This window comes from Scomber japonicus, chromosome 11, assembly GCF_027409825.1.
Source record: "Scomber japonicus isolate fScoJap1 chromosome 11, fScoJap1.pri, whole genome shotgun sequence".
In the NCBI taxonomy this organism is placed as follows: domain Eukaryota; kingdom Metazoa; phylum Chordata; class Actinopteri; order Scombriformes; family Scombridae; genus Scomber; species Scomber japonicus.
In genome coordinates, this window is record NC_070588.1 from 22159450 (window position 1) to 22179225 (window position 19776).

Genomic DNA, 19776 nt, shown 5'->3' on the forward strand with positions numbered 1-19776 from the left:
ATTTTCAATCTGAACTTTGGTTGGATTTTTTGACATTTGAGAGTTGCCAGTTCAAGAATCGCTTAACCTCAGATAAGTCTATACTATCTGGAAAGCAGATACTTGAAAACAATGTTATTTTAAAGAAATCCCACCATACCCTTACTCATTCGCACACAAAAATACAGTGCCTAACTGCCAGGTTGGTTGAGAAGCTGAGGAGCAGCAACTGAAATCCTCACAGTATGTATAGTCACTGCAGTGAGAGTTATGGGCTTAGTCTGGAGTGACCTTCAACCCCTAACTGTATCTACAGGGTTTATCCTGTTTTTTAAAAAGGGAAGTCTGCCTCATCTTATCTTTAAGCAGCTTTATTACATATGAGAAAATGACATAGGGTAACACTGCCACAAAACTGTATATACATTGAAACAGTAACCAGTGCTCACACAGCAGACATTAGATATGTTAAATCATTAACATATCTAATAAATCATTTCACCAGCATTTAAAAAAAAGGTACAGTCCAAGTGCACACAGATAACAATATGTAAGTAAAATGCTAGTTTTAAAATGCATCTCCTCTTAAATGCTCAGGCAGAGGTGCTTCAGTAAATGTAATTGACCTAGTGGCCTTCTTCATGGTGAAGACATCTGGCCAAAAACTTAAGACAGTCATGTCTATTTTGAAGCAGATGGCTGAACATTGTGTGACTATGTAAGGTCTAACAAGTGCCTGACCCTGTAACCTGAGTTCCTGGACAAGGGGCCCAAGTAGGTCTAAACAGCAGTGACTCCCCTCTGCCAGTTCACTTACTGTGCTGCATCTGTACATTCCTGGATGAAAGGTGTTGTTAGTGTTATGTCAAGCGATCATTTGTGCCTAATGTCATCATTTTAAACACTGCATAAAGGCAGTTAATGCAGACAATCAACAGGATATCTATGAACTTTTGGTAACTGAGGCTGCAGCACACTGCACACCTGTGGGAGGGGGATAACTCAAGAGTCACACTGCGAGGGGATCGGACAGACTGAGACAATTAAAACACCTAAGCTGACCATGTAACCCTCTGAACAGATAATATCTTGAAGCACTGTAAAGTACAAACATTTTCAAATAAAGACTTTTGGACATGAGGAAGAAAGTTGGCTACTTTGGTCATGAGAAAATAATTATAAAAGGTTATTGACATATGTGTGTGTGCAAAGTCAAGAAACACTTGGCTACGTAAACAGAAATTAGTCAATTGTTACACAACACTAGCACTTAGTCTATGTTGTAGTTACTAACCTATAATCCTCGTCTTGTTATGAAATATAAGGTCCAAGTAGGACAAGAGGTCAGAAGTCATGTAGTACGTCATCGAGGACACGCTAGGCTTGTTCGGTACAACTATATCTAGGTTTATGGTTCCAGATGGAAAAACAACAGAATAACAACATTCATTTGGTCTATAAGTTTTAATAAGCTATTAAAACAAAAGATATTTTGGAATCAGCTCCTGTACATTCATCCAAAACAATATCTAAAAAGACATGGCATCAAGGATGTCATGAAGTGTTAAAAGAAATATCGGAACAAAAAGGGAGAAAACTAGAAGACTATCAAGACTGATCTCTGCCAAGAAGAATTTAGGCAACAGTAGTGATGCACTGCAATGTCCTTTGTGGGTCTAGTAGGTTTTACCTTTGAGATTATACTGTTACACACGCCAATGAATGTGCACCCCTGAACCTTCTGCAAGTTGTATTCTCATTAAAAGATTTAATTAATGAGTCAGACTTCTTACAGGATGAACACAAGTAATCTAAATTGTTGGTGGAAAAACAAAGTGGTTCACGTAAAACACAAAACACAGCAACTGAACTGCATGAAGTTTTTTACTTTCCTATCCTTACACAGCTCAGCAACGCCAAATTTGGTCAAATAACGAGCTTCAGTGCTTGCACAGTATCAACAAACACTCAGTAACAGTATCCTAAACACTCATTAGAAAGATATGTATACAAACTGACAATATGAAGTTGGATGCATTGATTAATTAACATTTAGATTTGCTCTAATTTTAGTTCATTTGGAGGTAAAGCTGATAGCTGGTACCATCTCTGTATTCCGATATGATTTAAGGGTCTAGTTCAGATTGATACAAAGAGAGACACACAGTGTCACAGACACATGCAGGTTCAACAGTTCAGTTCATAGTTAATCGTTATCTGTAGACACTGCCATGTCTCCTATCTGGCAATGAGAGGCTAACAGCATAACTGAGTGACTAAAAACTAATTTTCTTGTTCCATGCATCCAGCAAGGGAGCAAATGATGGGGTGGCTCTTTAATACTGGGACAAATTCCAGTTCCTGAGGCTTCAATGGCATAACATTTTAAATTAAATGAAGGAAATTTAGCTAGGAAACTCCCACACATTTCACACTAAGTCTAGGAATTAACGTCTTACATAAATCTCAGCCACTAAAGAAGTCAGAATCAAAGCTATGTTGATTAGAAACCCATCACACATGACAGGAAAGGTCTAAAAAAATGGCAGCAAAGCAAATAAACCCAACTGAAACAATTTATGTGTTTACAGTTTCACTGTACAAACTATGTTTTACAATTGTTAGACTTGCTCACAATTTCTCACGATTCTATGTAGAAAATACAAATACTTCCTTTTATAAAATAACTTGCGGCATTATAAACAATCAGTAAAAAGTCACGGGGTGTACAAACATTTGGATGTTTACATATAATCTACTTTCAAACTCTTTCTGGTGTGACGGACAGTTGTTGACTTTGAATTAACTGATGTCTCCATATTCACTCACAAGACCCACACATAGTCAAAGGTATACATGTTTTGTTCAATGCATTAAACGATAACAATCCACTGAAATACTTTCAGTTCATGTTGAAGTGTCCATCGCTCAGTATGAGCAGTGTTTAATAATGGGTACAGGAATGTGATACACTGAACAGCAGAGGTGTGTCTATCTGTTATTGTCCAGATTCTGATGTCGATAAAGGTTAAGTACCAGATCTCTGATTTGGTCTCGTTTTCTCCGCACCTGCTGCCGTGGAAACCAATGCTCTAGGTGTAAAGGAAGGTCAAAGTGCACCACAGGGTCCTGAAAGCAGAAGGAGGTGCAAAAACAATTCCTCATTATTCTGTGCATGCAAAAGATGTCAGACTATGTGAACACTGGAAAAAAATGCTGACAAGTAGTTTACCTTCAAAAAACTCTCAACATATTGCAGCAGGTAGAGTCCACAGTCACTGCTATTGTCCTGAAGGGGAACTTTGCAATAAGAGCTTTTCATCTGATCAGGACCAAAATCCCTTGATGATCCACGACGGGCCTCCCATTCTGACTGCAAGTACCTGAGGGACAAATACATGCTGTCATATGTACATTCGTTCAACACAAAGACGCAGCTACTCACAGAAGGCCTCATGGTGTCATACTTACTCGCGCACGAGTTTGAAGACTCGTTCATGAAGAGAAAGTCTGAGGGAATCCATTATAAGAATACATGGCCTACAGACAGGAGAGGCACATGTGTCATTTGTGTTTAAATCCACATCAGCCATGTATTTCCCTCATTTACAGGGGAGTGTGATTTGCAAAAGCAAACCAACCACACTGAAAGACCACTCCATTATATGTTTCATATTTTGCATACACAAAGACAAACCTCCAAACCTCCTTTAGCCGTACAGCCAAACTTAAAACAGCTTATCTATTTAACAGCACTTGCAGTTTCCCACAGATAAAATCAAGAAGTGTTCATTCAAGACTATTACACCAGATATATACTGCAATCCATCTCAGTTGAATGCAGATAATGTGAACATATATCCAGATCCAGGTCTAAATGTGCTTTCTGACTGTACTGAATCCGTGTTTGTAGTATCTGTGAACATAGTACTGCAGTAGTATTTAATCATTTCTGATTGTCACTGCAGATTGTGTGATGTAAATGTGTACCTGTACTTAATACATTCTGAAGAAAATTATAATAAATATTCCAAATAAAGCACTTTGTATGCACACTGAAGCAAGTAGTGGACCAAGTTACCCATAAATAGTACTTCTACTGTGAATGCATAGTTTACCACTTTTATATGGACTTTTTTTTACTTTATCACTGAGGATCAGGTTGACTGTGTGTAATGCTGAACACATTATCTGAGGGGCCTCATGTGAAAAACTGTACCAGTTCTCCTTCTCAAGCAGTACCAGTCAAACGTTTGGACACACTTTCCCTTTCACATCAATGAGAAAGTGTGTCCAAACTTTTGACTGGTACTGTACATCAGTAGCATAACTCAGTGTATCCAAGTACTCACCTCTTGCAAACAGTGTTCTTCTTGTATGTTTGCTCTGTGATGCTCTATAAGCAAACAAAAAAAAGATTTAGAAGAACAAAAAAAATACAATTGGTTTACAAAATGTCTGAACATAAAGCTGAATTATTTCTTACCACTGGACCAGGCAGAGTTTCTTTGGTGGTATCTTCTTGGGAATTTTCTAAAACATGAAAACATCCACAACTTTGAGCTTTGCCATCATTTCTATGGTAACAACATAAATCAAGGTCTTAAAAAAAAAAGTCACCACACACCATTCGTTGTACCTGTCTTTGTGTCCAGGTTGTCATTACGGTTTGATGTAGTCTCCGTTTTATCATTTAAGCTTTTTGATCCTTGAGCCTCCTCTTGATCCTGTAACTTGTCTGTCCCGCTGTGACTGTTTCCTGTCGAGTCTGGGCCAGTCCAGTCTTCAAATGTTGGTTCTTCCAGTCCAGGAAAGCAAATGACAACTAAATACCAATGAGCCCTAAACAGACAACAGAGTAATGCAATATGTTCAACAACATACCACAAACATGTATGTACCATATCCATGTTCATATATGTGTAACTTACTCCTGATTGACAGGCACAAATAGGAAGTCCTTCTTGAAGATGTCCACGTGACGCGTCCACGTCTTCACCCGTTGATGCCGCCTCTGCCTCTGACAGCTGGTTGTACACCAAAAAATAAAAAAAAACATTTATACAAGTTTTTACAGAGTTTCAAACATCGTCAAATATACAAAAATGTCTCTAGTCACTTACGAGTCACTGGTGCCACCTTCACTGGCATTGTCCCTTCGTGTCAGCTGCTTGTAGAAAAAGCTGCTGAAGATGTGAGAGCGCTCGACCACAGCATCAGAGGCATTCTGGAGGAGGTATCTGTTTAAGAGACGCATCAACACAATCTATTCAAACGTGGCTCTCCTCAACAAACACACAAGAAACCCGAATACACCTGAGGCCTTTTGTTTCACACTGTGTCACTTACTTGAGGTAAAAATCTATAATAACATCATTGAGGAACTGTCCATTGTCAAGGCACTGCAGGTCCTCCATTGTAACAGTGATTCCTCCTTTTAGTGGTGGGGGAGGAAACTGGATCAACCTGAACAGAGGTGACAGAAAGAAGAATGAGTCAATATACAGCAGATAACAGGTCATCCATTAGTGGTATCAAAGATGTAATGATAGCTGTCCATTCAAGGAGCAACCACAGATTTACATATGATCATGCAGTGGTCGGTAGCCTGTAACAGCCTTAATATGGTTTTATTATTTTTATATTCCTAAGAGGACTCTGCAGTTCTACCCCTGCTGCATGAGTAGCTGGACACATCCAGGTTACTTGCCTGCGGGCCAGCCCCTGATGTTTATATTTAGTCCAGCTGGAGTCTGCTTTGCACAGGGACACAGAGTATGATCCTTTGGTTCTACGATGGCACAGTGTGTATTCAGGAGTGGGTTCTTTTCTGCTCTTCTGTGAGAGGAAATTTATATAATTGGAGCATGTCATTCAAAGTTTACACTGTTGTCATTCACCACTGGTAGATCACAATGACCACAAATATACACTGTTTCCTTTAACAGGATTACAAGCCAAGAAACCAGTTCCATAGTTCACAGACAATTTACCTCAGGGGGATGTTCGAGTTCTTGTTCTTTTTGATCCTCATCTGGTTCATCTGGTTTCGGTTGCATCCCTGGGTCATCCTCTGGTGCTGTCTCCAGCTCTAGTTCTGTCTCTTTCTGTGACTCAACCTCCAGTTCAATGTGTGGTGACGCAGTGCTGTCTCTGTCAGAATATGCACTGTCCTGGTCTGTGTTAGTTTCAGGGTCAGTGCTCTCCAGACCAAACAGGGACAACAAGTGGGGGTCTAATCCAGTTCTTCTAATAAGCTCCAAGCTATCATCCAGAGAGAGAGTAGGAGAATGGATGTCCTCCAAATCACTGGCTCCATCTATATCGTGTATTATAAATGAATTGAATTTTTCATGTCCCAGATTTTTGAGACAATCGATGTCCAAGAGGGAGCGAAATAGAGCTCCTTCCATTCCCTTCAGAGGATCTCTCAGAGTCAGCAGGATGAAGGGGCTGGCTTTGCCTATTTAAATAAAAGACATAACAAAATCATGTACCACACAGATTTGTGTTGACGATAAAGTGACACATCAAAAAAATACTGAAAATTATATCTGAAATGATTAACAAAAACTTTCACAACTTTATTTGTGAACTGTAAAACCACAAAAATGGAAACATCTGGCAAAGCTGGCAATCTCTTGATGACTGACACTTCCCTGAATATGAGCCATGATATTGTCCTACATAAACATACTGCTTCTCACAAAAATACAGGCAATGAGATTAGCAGTAAAGGGATCCCTAAAGGCCACAGCTCCAAAAACCTTTCAAAATATGAGTTTGAGGTACTGACTCCATATGTGTATTATGAACTTTCAGCAGTCTCACCAGTGTCTGTGGTTCCATCCTGTTGGACACACAGCTTACGGAGGTCCCACTGTATAGCAGCTGCAGCAGTTTCTGACACACAAAACAAAAGAACAGCAGGAGGCAGCTCCTCGTCCTCACAGTGAAGCCCCCGGTCCTCCAGTTCCTCCTGCTCCCAAACACTGTACCTCCTCAGCTCTTCACGCTCCAAAGCTAACATCACTTCCACCTGTTCACTAGTGTCTGAGGACAAGAAAACAGGCAAACTCAGCATTTCACAGAGTTGGAATACAATTGTTTGAGCTATAATTTCTTGACAGAGCTACACTTAGCGTGCCCATCTGCTGTATGATTTGAGATTTATATTTCTCTCTGTCTGTGTTCCAGTGGTCCCACTGCAGATGTCTACATCGGTTTTACAGCTTCTCTGACAAACATCTCACAAACATTAATCTCTTCTTCTTTTAGTGTGATAGAGGTCAGTTCAGACTAAGACTTAACAATACTTATAGTCTGAGGCTGTACTTAGGCATAGAGTGCTTTGAAATAAATGTTAACAGACACAAAGTTAGCAGGTATAATGTTTACTGTGTTAACCATCTTAATTTGCTAACACAATGTAGAGCAAGTTTCATGGTTTCAAGGCATCCAATAGTTATTGAGATGTTTGAATGTCAGTCTGATGGTGGCACTACAGGAAAGGTCAGGGGGTCACCAAAGACATCAGGCTTCAACTACTGGTGATCGTGATAATCCATCCGAAGATATTTCAGTCTGGACCAAAGCGGTGAACTGGCAGACCAACAAACAGACATGCATTATTATATTATCTGCAATATAATATGCTGTGAAAAAAAAAACCAGTTGCGTTGCAGAGCTTCACTGTTTATGTCCTGAAATTCTTCTATTCTGCGGTTATTTCGTGTTTTACTAGGCATGATTTGTTTTTCGGAAACAAACATGTGCTTTCTGTTTTAGAAAATATGTCTACACAAGAACGGTACCCGGTTTGTTCAAAATGTTTAGACAACTAATATGCAACGCATTTTTCTTAACAGACAGATTTCCTACTCACACAATCTCATGGAATAACCACCTTAACTCCATGAAGGGGAGATTTGAGAGGCTCAGAGGTGAAAGTGCATTAGGGTCTAAAGGGGTCTAATCCAGCAATGCACAAAGACACTTTTTACTGGCAGAAATAGACGGCTAAGCTGGTGGAGGATGGTGTGCAGACAGCATGACCAAAACAAGATGAGATGGGTTACTCTTGAGTCTGAGTTTATACAACCCAGACCAAAGGTCGTGGGCGGGCTACAGTGGTCTTAACCGTCTACAAACAGTATGTTCAGACAAGCGGATCAAGAAATATTTTCTCTGCAGTTTAAGAGACAGGAAGAATTTTAGAGACCAGGAACCACTGGGAACCAATCCAGAAACTCTGGTGCTGTCGTATGAGCATTTTAAATGGCTCAGTACTTGTTATCACAACATTACCTGTTAATGGGATGATGATTTTTTGGTCTGCGATCTGTGAAGGGAGAGCAAACATCTGTTACACTTGTTGTCCAGAGGTAATGATATGATTAATGAATGTGAAATGTTCATGTTTGTAGTTTATGCAGCTTACCATGATGTCTCCATTTGCATTCCCTCGGTAACCTCCACAGTGCAGTGAGGAAAAGGCTACACTCATGACAGAGTTGTCTTCAGTGGGGATGTGAGAGATCGGCACAGAATCAGGAAGATCTTCTAAAACAACATGCAGCAGCTGCAACACATAAACATATATTTTGTAGAAAACAGTGCAAAGAGGATGGTTTGACACTATGACAAGACAGACAAAACAGTAATTACTGTTCAATAACTACCACAGTGCGACAAGACATAGCTGTAAATCCTAACCCTTAAGTGATATGGTTGAAACCAGAATCACAACAATGTTAAGGTTATTTTTCTGATTTAAATATTTTTAAGCTACTATGTATAGTATTTGAACACTGCCTTCTTTGGTACCATCTAGTGGTGGTAGCAAGAACTGCACTGTGGTTGACAGCAGTGCACAGAGCTACCTTTTTTTACCACAAGAAAAGTATCTTATTAAAATGTTTTATAATACTGAGCAAACCCCCCCCCCCAAAAAAAATTGTTACAGCAACAACTTTTGACAAGAAGACTTTTGACGACTACTGCAGATTCAGATAATGCAGATTTGATCTGTTGAGTTTCAGAAAAATCATAACTATTTTCACATTTGTAAAATATATCAGTGGCCCTTTTTTGATTTTGCAAATAAGACAGACTTTTTTAGATTTTGCAAATAAGACAGACTTTTCTTGTTTTTCTCTTTTTCAGTTTTACCAAATAACATTGCCTATGTCACCCATTATCATTATCATCTTCTTCCTCTGGCACTGAAGTCAATTTTTCACTCATGTGAAAGACAAAAATAAACACTCTGCAAATTGGTTGTTGGATTCTGTCTTCTGAACTCATTGTAACATTAAGTATGCAGTTGTGGTCATCATTATCAATGTGAAATTACACAAGCAATCATTATGAAAGAAAGCCTAGAAAAATACTACATAGGTTGAGAATAACCTTTATATCCCAAAATTCTTCCCTTACGTGACTCTCACACAGGTGATTATTCCCTTTTGTTCCATTTAACTAGCAGGTCGTAATCAAGACCCCCTGGAGTTCAGTAAAACCTTCGACTCTGCATGATGTCTCTAAAACACTCTTTGTGATGTCATGGTAATCTGGGCATTAACTCAGCTCAATTTAAGAACTGTGAGGTTGCTTTTTGTGTTCAACATGCAGCACGACAGAATCCATGTCAAATTGACAAAACTATTATTTTAGGCTGCAACATAAAAAAATGTGTGAGGCTCTAAAATAGACGTGAGATTATTTTTAGAGTTATGGATGAAATATGGAACAAGGACACACTCAACCGACCTGCATATCCTGCATGTCAGAATCCTCTTGCTGTTTGGCCACAGATTCCTGTATAACTGTGCCTTCCAAACTGGCCAGTGTTTGGGCCGCTGGCCTACAGCGTCGAGAAACATCACTATTCTCTTCATCATCACTGGACAGCACAACTAAAATACAAGCATAGAGAAAGCATTAGACACGTACGGATTTTCTTTGATTATTGTGAGACAAGCACACAACTACACACATACATGTCCTTATTTGACACTGCATGAAAGAGGCATAATGGGCTTTGAAGAAGAACAGGGACAGTAGTAATCCTAGAAAAGACACCTTGAAATAGCTTCTAAGATGCAGGGCAGGCACACACAGCAAAATGAAAAGATTCAAGACAGAGAAAAGATAAAAGTGTCAAACAAAAACACTTAGCCACATGGGAGAGGAAGATATTTAGGACACCTAAATCAATTAGTTTACTTTGTTAGCTCATCAAACGGTTGCAGATTCTTAAAGTTGCTGTACAAAGTATAAAAAGGACCCACTACACATGTGCTAGAAAAACCAAATGATCACTTGTTTCATGTACTGTGACGCATGTGCTGTATCTCACATTCTTTGCTCAATTCTCATTAAGCAGTTGCACCATTTCCTGTTTTAACATTTTCTTGTTGCTATACCAAATCCAACAAGCAAGGGAGCTCTTCTGGCTGTCTTGAGGTTACTATCTTGATTCCTGGAGTACACATACACATACACAGACACTCTGTATATGCATAGCCCTGATTATATAAAGGCCATGATTTGGCCTTAAGACTATGAGATGTGATTGAAAGCTCAGGGAAAAGCTAATGAGTGCCCCTTGAGTTATGTATTTTTAGTTTTAGTTTTCAGTTGCACAGACATTGCATTGTGTAATTTTGTTTTTTCACAGAGAACAGTATGTCGCCTTTGCTAAGGTGGTAACTATTCCATGGCTGTATGACTGAGTGGTGTCTGCATGCCACAACACTAACTCACATACAGAAAGTTTACAACAATAACAAGTATCTAAGTAATAATTAAAATCCAACTGATAAATAGGCCAATATTAGCCTCAGCCATCAGACATGTCAGCCAATCAGGTAAATGTAATGACAACTGTTTCTGTGTTTCAAACGTTTTTGTTCAACAGAGAGCACTTCAAAGTAAATGTTTAAACTGTAAGTGTCCTATTCAGTACATGTCCCGCTCGCAATTCTTTAAAAAACATATTTAAGCAGTCCTTTAAAAAGTTTATGCTGGACATTTGTGTAAAAATATATATATTTGCCGATATATTGTCCAATTATTTTACTCTCAAATATCGATACCGTATCGGTGAGAGTCTGGAGTACGCAGCTGCTTTCTATCTCATAAAGTTTGTATTTTGGGCGGTTTGAACAGTGTGATTGGAGACCTGATGTATCAACTGAAAGAAAATGTAATAATATGATAGAATATCTAATTATGCTTGATCTTCCAAACTGTCTGGTTTCAGAAACAGTGGACAGAAGCCGAGTGCTTAGCTTTAAAATCAGATGCTTCCTGTGGTTCTGTTTGTGTACTGATTAATGCTCAAACACACACAACTTGCAGAACGGTATTAGGCTGTTTGAGCCAGTGTTTCCGTGATGATACATTCAAAAAATGATTCAGCTGCAGACTACAGCTATCAGGTTTAGAAGATTATCTGGCATCACTCATCCTGGCTCGATGTACTCACTAGGTTCAGAGGGACTGGTCTTGGTTGTGTCGTCCTGGCTGGACGATAGACTGCGTCTGGGGGTTCCAATAAAGTCCCTGACCTCCAAATTAGGATTGATGATTGGGAGTAGAACATCTGTTCTCTCATCTGCTCCCACTGTGAACTGTACAATGCTACGGTCCAGGGTTTCCGAGTCCAAGTCTTCTCCACTTTCTTCAAAACAAATACGTGACTGGGCCGGTCCTCCCTCTCTTCCGTCTTCCCCAGTGAGGCGAAGCACACTTTCACGATGGCGTTTGGGACTGCCTGTTCCGTTACACTGAGAGCCTGTATCCCTTCTTTTCCTCTTCTGTTGAGACAGCACAGAACACTTCTATAATCAGTAAAATTGAAAGCTTTTGGGCTTTAAAATATACAGTAGGTCACTGCCATATAAATGTTCTGTGATTAATTTATTCAGACATGACAGAGCCATTAAGAGTCACATTGCTTGTATTTTATATGACACTTGTAGGTTTGGTGACATTTTGAATTTTGCAACCTCGCCTGTGACACTGTATGGTACCCACCAAGTTTTGTTGGACCTCATTTGCCGGATCCGTCCACCTGTCCTTGATTCTATTTGGGGAAAACTCATCACAACTTCCATTATCTTCAGCAGGGTCCCAGCTCACTGACAACCCACAGTCTGTAGACAAAGACACACTGATCAACCTGTCACATTGAAATAAACACAACACTGACAACTTCACTAAAAGACATTTCCTGTCCACAAAGAAGAGAAGAAAGTGAAAACACAAATGCATACAATGTCAATCATTGCCAAGACCTGGTGCCTACATTACCCACAATGCAATTCTACTTAATTCACTCAACTGTACAGATACAGGTGCACAATGCTAGTACCGGCCAATGTAGCCAAGCTACAAGCAATGTAACTCCACACTCCCAGACTCAAACCCTAAACCAGGTTGGATCTTGTGGAAAACAAAGATAATTTATCAGACTTTGTGCAGCCCCCTCTGGAGACACTTTAATGTGTTAAATCAGCGGACATTCCCTTTAAATCAAAGGGACATCTGAGAAAAAGCATCCAGGGAATTCAAGACTTAAACCAACATTAGATCAATAACAGTAAACCACAGTGTTAATGTTGTGTATACCCACCTACAACTTCAGCAAATTTATAGTCTTCTCCGTTGTCTTTGCCGATTATCACCTCATCTATATCTTTACTTTCTTCTGCGTCTTCGTCGTTGTCAGCAGTCTGTAACCTCCTCCTGATTCTTGACCTGAAGATAAAAAATAAATAAAACCATGTTCTGATTATGATGTACGCATTATTCTTGTTTTAAGCAAAGTCACACACAGTAATATAAAAGTTTAGTCCCAGGACTTTTATATATTAAAATTGTACTTAATCAGAAAACATCCGAGACAACTGTGTACATAAAAGACAAACGCAGAAACACTTATTTGAACCAGAATCTCAAGTTTTAAAATTCCTCCGTGTGGTATTATACTCCACATAAAATCTCCAAGTTTTCTGCCTGGAAAATAATGTAGAGCCAAGGATGTAAACAGCTGAGCCAAACTTTATTAAAAAGGTAATTCCTCCTTAAACTAATCGAAAACAAATAGAACAAATTACCCTCATAAAAAATACCTCCTACTGTTTTAGTCTAATAATTCATTGAAGGATTAAAAGGCTTTATTAACATATGCAGAAATAAACAAGTTATCAATGCAATAAAATTCTTGGTTGGCTATGTCTATACCTGATGCCGTAAATTACTGTATTTAAAATATATAATAGAAACGATGTTTAATAAAGTTTTCAAAATATATTTGTAGCCACACACACACACACACACACACACACACCAAGGTAGGCGAAGTGATAAATTATGTGCAAAAAGACAAACAACACGTGCAAATTATTCAGTGTATTACTTTGTTTGGTTTTGTCTTTGTCTTGAGGTCCTGCATTTCAGACTCCTGTACTGTCATCACATGTCTGTGTGAAAAACCACCACACTATGACTATGACTTTCAAAGTTTTAAGTAATAAACAGCAGTACCATTATCAAGATGTTATTATGTATGCGAGCAGTCGATCAGGCTCAGCCAGAGAAAGACACTAACGAGCAGGATTTATGGTGACCAAAGCAGGAAGAGGGAGAAGCTGTTTCAGCATCTGCACTGAGCTTTGACTGAAGTTAATAGGCTGCCATGTTGGGACTCTTCATCTACTGTTGGAGTGTTGTGGGTTTGAAAAACACAGAATGATGAGGGGTTAAAAGTCAAACAATTTCTTGACCTGGCACAGTTAGTTCTTAAAGTCTCTGCTGGTTGCCTGGCAACCCCACAGCGATGACAAGACTCCAGAAATCCACTGCTCCGGGCCAAGAAACAGTCTGGCACATAACCAGCCGCAAAACCGAAACTTCACATTTTTACATGTCAGTTTTTGCAAAGGATTAAACTAATGAGTTATAATGAGGTAAGTAGAGCTTTATATGGGCTGGTACGCAAATTTTGTTACCCTTGGACGGAGCCAGAATAGCCATTTCCCCCCATTTTCAGTCTTCAGCTAAGCTAAGCAGATGCTGGTTGTCGCACTGTATTTACCAAATAGATGTAAACGTGGTATCGATGTTCTCATTGAACTCTCAGCAAGACAGGAAAAGGCACAGTTCCTACAGTGCCAAACATTAGGTGTCCTCCTACCTTTTAGCAGATAAGGAGATGGTCTTCTGGTTGCCTTTTGGTGTCACGGTCTTGTTCTTGTCATTCCTAGTTTCTCTCTGAGCAGATCTGGTTTCTCTGCGGATCGGGGATTCCTCTCTGCACCGGCCGCTGTCCTCTCGCGTACTTGCCACTTGTTCTCCATTTCCCAAGGAGGAATTTTGTTTTATCCTTTCCATGTACACTTTCCCTGGTTCTGTCTTGAGGACATCTGTCAAGATCAAACAGGGCTTCCTGCTACAGGACAGAACAGATATGGAATTATTCACGATTGCACTCGAGCTGCGTCTTTTGTGCAACATCTCTCCCCGTCAAGGTATTCTAACTTATCGCTCATTTACCGTTGCAGATCAGACTTTTCATATACTGGATGATTGACAGGGAGGGTTTGGCAAGTCTACTGGTGTAGATAAGCAATGTGTGCAGCCATGATAAGCTTGGCCACAGAGCACTGTGCAAAACAGATGCTGTCGACACAGTCCAGGGACAACTTCCTGATAGTTTTATGAGGCATAAACAAAAATAGTACACATTAAACTGGCCCCATCATTAGCTTAAATTATTTTAGTATTATAATAATTGAACTGTCATCGGGAATGATGTGTAGTGCAACTGACTGGTCCAACAGGTTTGTAAATGGTAATTAGAGGAGTGAGAATGTGCCACTTTTGTTACATTAATTAACTTAACTATAATTAAGCATAATTGCTGTTATATAAACATACCATTGATTTCATAACACTAAAACAAAGCAACAAGCCCAACAGTAAAAAGTTCAGGAGCAGTTAACCCACATTCAGCTTTATAAAAAGGACAACTGCTGTGTAATTCCATATCATGCTGCCAATAGTTTTATGCACTCAATAATATTTTCAAATTTAAGTTATTGTGTTACTTCTTGGTCAAAAGCAGCATTAACAAAAATCAAGCCACTTAGGAATATTTATAATCAAGCAATTCAAAATGTAACTCCACTGCCATGTTCTTAACTTTTGATACTTTTATTAATGTGTTAACCTTAAACTAAAGCTATAAATGTGTAAATAAGCAGGCTCCTCAGGTGCTCAGGGACCTGGTGGTACCTTGCAGGGTTTCTGGCTCACTAACACAAGGTGTGTCTCCTGGGAATTGTAAGGTGCCCTTTCGTAAATCCTCACTTGGACTGACGGCTTTTTCCGTTGGGGGAAATCAACATGTGGAACTCTTTACCTACAGAACTGAAAATGAACCGTGAACGGGAACATTTTAAACTCAAACTGAATCTGTGTTTAAAGAGGGATCAGTCATGAGCGATCTGGTGCTTGTTGTTTTATGAAACCTTTATGATATGTTTGCTTATGAGTTGCTTGTGTTGTGTGTTGCTGTGTATGTAATTTGTTGTCCAGGTTTGTGTTGCATAGGTATTGTTGAGTTATGTGCTCAAAATGTTTGTATATGTAATATTGACAGTAAGTATTTTACTGTTGAGTTTTATGTATTTTAAAAGCCCATCTATGGACAGGCATAGCAAACTAGCAGAGGCTATAAATGTTCTAGTATGTAGCATAAATTCATGCTATATATTTGTCCAAATAAAAATAAACATTAAATAGATACATTCACATGAGCTAAATAATAAATAATGTTTACAAACGTTGTATTTTTATATAAAAGGATACTAATTAATTAAATTGAACTGCTCCAGATGTGAAACAGCTTCAGAAATGTTTACTTCTGCTTATGGTTCTGCGCAGTCAGATGACCACTGTGATCACAGCTGAGTCTTAATATTCAGGGTAAGTGCCCCATCTTGTGAAAGTTAAAGAAACTGCAGTGAATTACAAAAAATAACTGAACACACCCCAGATCCTTGTAAAAAACAGAACATATGTCACTTTTAACTGATGGACAGTCGATAACCTAAAAAATGAGTGTATGTCTTTGTGTGTGCTTACCTGGCCATTCCACACATGACTGAGTGGTTGTGCTCAAACAGCATGGACACATTTTTTTGTGAACTGTGTCTGAGTTTACAACCTGCAATTGTAGTCCAGGGAACCTGTTAAATTTAAGGAAACAGTATGACTCTCAGGAATCAAGAGCAACCATGTTACATATATAAGGTTTGTTCACACACTCAGACAGAGAGCAAAGATATCGCTGTACCTGTCTTTCAAACCTTCCACAGTCTGATGAAAGACATGTCATGGGGATTCTGAGAGGGTTTTCCATCTAAAATTCACAGGGTGGTTAGTTACCATGCCGGTAAAAAATAAACTACATGCAATGGCCAGAGGCTTCTTTCTAGATGCATAGTTAGAGAACGCGCCTGTGCAAAGCTTGTAACGTTGAAGTGTAACAGATTATGTCAAAATAATGTTATGTGTAGCAAGCATGAGGTCTCAGCTGTTTTATCAAATGTTATGCATTAAATCAGTGTACATAAGCATACGTATGTTAGCAACTACAAATATTTCAAATGTGCTTATTTGTAGCAGCTGTAGCTGAAATGGTTAATCAATGTATCTATTAGTCGACTGACTGATAATCAGTTTGATAGCTGATTTAATCATTAATTAATCATTAGAGTTCATTTTCAGGAAAACCAAACCTCCCCAGTTGCAGTTTCATAAACTTCACATAAACTTGTACTTCAATGAAGTATATTCTATTTTTAGCATTTTGTGGACCAAACAAATGATCAATTACCTAGAGGAGAATCAGCATCATCAAAACAATTACTAATTACAGCCGTGGTAGTAGCCTATGAGAGCAACTGCAGAATGGTAAGCAGCATGGAGGCAGCATTGAACACAATATGCATAAATATGTTGATTGCAGTTGCACATGATTAAGCTGCTTTGTGTCCTGCCCACCTGCCCCTACCTCTTCAACAATGGCAGAGTGTGTTTACTGATCAACACACTTTAGTCATAACAGCCGTCAAAAGAGCAAGCCTGCATGTAAGAGCATGAAGCTATTAAACAGTCCAAGATCACTGTGCGCTTGTGGGGTGCACCCAATTAGCAGGCATACAGAAATGATCACTACAGTTAGGATCAGGGCAGGTACATACTGAAAGCTCACAAGTTAACATATGACGCTGCTCATACGAATTTGAATATAAAATGTGTCACTACATACCAACTTCTCCTTGTCAACATTAAATGGAAGAGTTAAGGCTCTCCTTCGCTCCGTCATGATCCACAGTTTGATAAGGCACAGCAAGAACACTAGGAGAAACACAAATGAAACATTCATGATGAATATATCTCTGTCCCAAATAGACAAACCCTGAATGACAAGATGGTTTTCCAAAGTGATAGCTACAAAACCAAAAGTATAAATCTATTACCAGGAAATACCATTTTGATAAGTGATATATGAGCTTTGTGGGTGGACTATCAATTCATGTATTTCATATTTGTATTATTGATATTTTCAAACTGTGGCTATTGTGCTCCTCAGGAAGACATGCAACAAGATGATGTTAATAACAGTCACGACAAACAAAATGGATAGGCTGTTCCTTAAAACAAGATACATACTGGGTGAGACACTTAAAGGCAGAGCACGATTGAGGAAGCAAGCACATACAAACACGAAACCGTGCAAGTGCAAAATGAGGCACAACAGTGACCATAAGGACAAATACATTTGCAACGGTTACTAGTTTTTAATATATCATTAATCAGTCACACTGTTTTAGCATCATCAGATCCTTGTTATGACTTGTATATTAACTTTATCGCCGATCAGTCTGAAAGAATACAAAAGCAAAACGGCGTTGGTGCACGTTGAATGAAAGACTTGCAGCAAACCGAAAGTCACCCACACTAACGTATACAAGGAGGAATCAGGATGCTTCCTTTTTGCTTTGACCCTGAAGTTTATGTTGCACAAAGAGAGAACAAGTAGATTTCCTCCTGTAAGTTGCTCGAGGAGAACAGAAAGTAAAGAAGCTGCTGAGCTAGCGCTAGCTATCTGAGCTAGCCACGTTATTGTAGTGTTGTGGTTAAACGAGGAGGGCTATAGCTTACCTCAAGCCAGGGCTCCCCTAGAAACACAGGATATAAGAACATGAAAGGCAATTATTTTCCTCTGGTTGTTTCCACCAGCACCGCCAAAGACCGGTCGGCACACATTTTTGCCTGGAGTCGCTTTTGTAAATAACAGAGCTACAATATTCCTTAGCAACATCCGGTGAACAGCGGAAGTTTACCGGGAACCAAAAATCGAGGAACACGGAGTTGTTTTTTTCTTTTCTTTATTTATAAAACACATTTACATTAACAGTACACACACACACACACACACACACACACACACACACACTTGTCCACACCAGAGGTATATAATAAATACAAAGTATTATATTATACAAGATGGAAGAATAAATAATGTATCATTGGTGAATCATAATAAAACACAGCTTTATTATTCTTTAGGTTTATCATCATGGTGCCATGTTGATGCAGTTCTTGACTTTAAAGATGTCCCAAATTTGGTTTGAAGTTTGCCCATCTCGTCTGATGAATGTGGAATTTTCTCAATAATAAAAATTAACGTCACAAAAAAAATCTTAGTCCTTCTCATTACCTTCAAAACATAGGCCTATCAAATGTCTTTATCCTGAAATTGGACTGTTTTCCTTCTTATGTAAGTACAATTGTGCATATTGTTCCAAGTCCTACGTGAGCAGGGTCCTGATGTGGTAGTAGCTATATGTGGCCCTCTTGTGGACAAAGGACCAAAATCTAGTTTTGTTATTATTTTTAGTTCACTAGGGGCACACATGCACAAGTAAAGTTGTGTTCCATCAAAATATCCTACTACAAAATAACTGATCATCAGATTTTAAACTGATCATATCTTACTGGTTTAAATCACTATAAATCTCACACAAAACCTAATATTCATATAATAATATTTGTTGACACAGATTTTCTCAAAAACGGTTCCAAGAAAATAAATGTTTAAAAGAAGCCTGTACTGTAGGTAATGTGCTTCTCTGTTTAAAACTATGAGCTGCAAAGCATTTTCTAAACATCATCTGAGATTCTGCAGCTACGTCCTTCTGACAGTTTGTTGATTGATATCTTTAAATCACTTCAAAAACTCCAACTTGTATTATTTTTCATTCAATTCCTAAAGATCTTTCATAATGACATCAGAGCTCTCCTGTGAGGCTGCAGCTCATCTGTCTGTGTGTCTCTGTGCTGCTCAGGCTGCTGCTGACATGGTTTTCTTAATAAAATTATACTTGACTTTACCAACTTACCTTTTTAATAATGTCATGCTAAATAAATAAACCTTTTTTATACACATGTAATTAATAACAATGATAAGGCTGTTAGGTGATCACTGGCATGGTTTACTAGGTTGCTTGAATGGAATCAAATCATCATTAATAGTGTTAATTACACATGTGTGTTTTTTGCTATGACAAGTCAAATCTAAATTAAACCTCAATGGAGCTTAGTCACTGTTTAAAATGTGTGTCTGGTGGTAAAATTCTTTTTAGACTGAATAAATGTTGACTGTGTAGAGCTTATTTTATCATCCACAACAGTGTCTTATTGTTGTGTCATGCAAAA

At 38.7% G+C, this 19776-nt stretch overlaps 1 protein-coding gene across 1 annotated transcript; it reads right to left on the reverse strand.

Moving 5' to 3' along the window:
• Positions 1-1115: 1115 nt before the first annotated feature.
• Positions 1116-18362, reverse strand: senp7 (SUMO specific peptidase 7). The gene is made up of 23 exons (XM_053328934.1): positions 18220-18362; positions 17324-17412; positions 16346-16411; positions 16135-16238; positions 14183-14437; positions 12620-12744; positions 12022-12140; positions 11471-11801; positions 9751-9896; positions 8420-8560; positions 8287-8320; positions 6811-7032; positions 5973-6442; positions 5690-5817; positions 5329-5445; positions 5103-5219; positions 4911-5006; positions 4619-4821; positions 4466-4512; positions 4332-4375; positions 3451-3519; positions 3212-3362; positions 1116-3108 (listed from the first exon to the last, which is right to left on the reverse strand). Exons 2-23 carry the CDS (start codon positions 17378-17380, stop codon positions 2971-2973), a joined length of 3180 nt encoding a protein of 1059 aa, XP_053184909.1. The 5' UTR covers positions 17381-17412; positions 18220-18362; the 3' UTR covers positions 1116-2970.
• Between the last annotated feature and the right edge of the window lie 1414 nt (positions 18363-19776).